This window comes from Sardina pilchardus, chromosome 1 (genome assembly GCF_963854185.1).
Source record: "Sardina pilchardus chromosome 1, fSarPil1.1, whole genome shotgun sequence".
Taxonomy (NCBI): domain Eukaryota; kingdom Metazoa; phylum Chordata; class Actinopteri; order Clupeiformes; family Clupeidae; genus Sardina; species Sardina pilchardus.
In genome coordinates this window covers 923,217-924,755 of record NC_084994.1, presented here as the reverse complement: position 1 = coordinate 924,755, position 1,539 = coordinate 923,217, and the positions used below count along the sequence as shown (strand labels likewise).

Genomic DNA, 1,539 nt, shown 5'->3' with positions numbered 1-1,539 from the left:
TCTCTCTCCTTTCTCACACCCTCTCTGTATCATCATTTATCCACCTCTCTCTCCTTTTTCATCTTTTTTCCTTGCTGTCTTCTTCACTTTCTTTATCACTCTCTGAAATGGGTAAAGTTGTTTAAAATGTTGTTGCTTTGCTTCAACCCTCTCTCTCTCTCTCTGTCTCTCTTTTTGCCTGCTCCATCTTTCTTTAATTTTGTCTTTCTCACTATTTTACTTCCTTTATCTCTCTCTCTCTCTCTCTCTGAAGTTGGCAGCCAAGTTGTTTGAAATGTGTTAAGTGTCAGAAATGTTCTTTTACTCCTCATATGTGTGTGTGTGTGTGTTTGGTTGTGTCCTTCTGCCTCAGCCCACACCTCTCCCCCTTTTCCTCTTGTCATCCGTTTCTTTCTTTCATATTTGTCTTTCTGTCTGTCTGTCATTCTGTTTCTTGGTTGTCATGGACACCGATTGATGATCCTCTTCTCTCCTTTATCCTGCAGAACTGATCTTGGAACAGTGAAGTTCAAGTGAAGTGTTGAGCCACGACCCTGAGCTGGATGGGGTCTGGATGGGGTCTGTGGGGCAGGAACTCATGACATGAGGATGTGATCCAACACACACACACACACACACACACACACACACACACACACACACACACACACACACACACACACACACACACACACACACACACACACACACACACACACACACACAGACACACACCAGAGTCTGTTGTGCACAATGTCTGGAGGAATATAGATGGATACAGCCTCTAACTGAGGGGCGAGCACAACACACAATATATTACATTTCTCTGTGTGTGTGTGTGTGTGTGTGTGTGTGTGTGTGTGTGTGTGTGTGTGTGTGTGATCTCCACAGAACGAAGGCACTGGCAAAAACAGAAAATCATTTTGAGTTTAACTGATTTCATTCATAAAATAATCAGTTAAATGTATAATATAAATAATAAATACGTAATAATCCTTTAACTGTATTACTGCTGAAATGTATTTGAAGATCTTGGTTCCAAAATGCTACTGGATATCCTCATTTTGATGCATTTTCAAACATCATTTTTGTACATTCTGTTTTCCATGTAATTTCAGTGGAAATGTAGTTGGATATTCCCTGGAATTACTTTCTCTAGTTGGGTATTGCTATTTGATTTATCTTTACTCAATCAAAACAGCAGATCCCTGCTGAAAAACCAGCAAGAAACCAGCTTAGGCTGGTAGCTGGTTTTAGCTGGTTTTAGCTGGTCTTTGCTGGTTTTCTTCCAGCTATTGCTGGTCTTTGCTGGTGTAGCTGGTTAGGCCACCAGCTAGACATGCTGGCGTGACCATCTGAGGAAGCTGGTCGTGCTGGTGTGACCAGCCTGTCGTTTGGGATACAGCTGGTTTAAGATGGTCATGCTGGTGACCAGCCTGTCAAGCTTGTCAGTGATATACTGTAAGTATTTGAAATGAGCATGATTTCTTATTGTCTAGTGACATATCAGGGCCATTTTATAATCAATTGAAATGGTTATGGTTATGGTTATGGTTATGG

General features: G+C 41.5%; 1 protein-coding gene across 1 annotated transcript in view; it reads left to right on the top strand.

The window, feature by feature from the left end:
- The window catches only part of LOC134080418 (NACHT, LRR and PYD domains-containing protein 3-like), a 31,034-nt gene extending 30,336 nt beyond the window's left edge, over positions 1-698 (top strand). Inside the window, exon 13 of the mRNA XM_062536852.1 lies at positions 486-698. Within this exon, the coding sequence (XP_062392836.1) occupies positions 486-516 (31 nt within the window). The 3' untranslated portion in view covers positions 517-698. The remainder of the gene's footprint in view (positions 1-485) is intronic.
- The last annotated feature ends 841 nt before the right edge of the window (positions 699-1,539 follow it).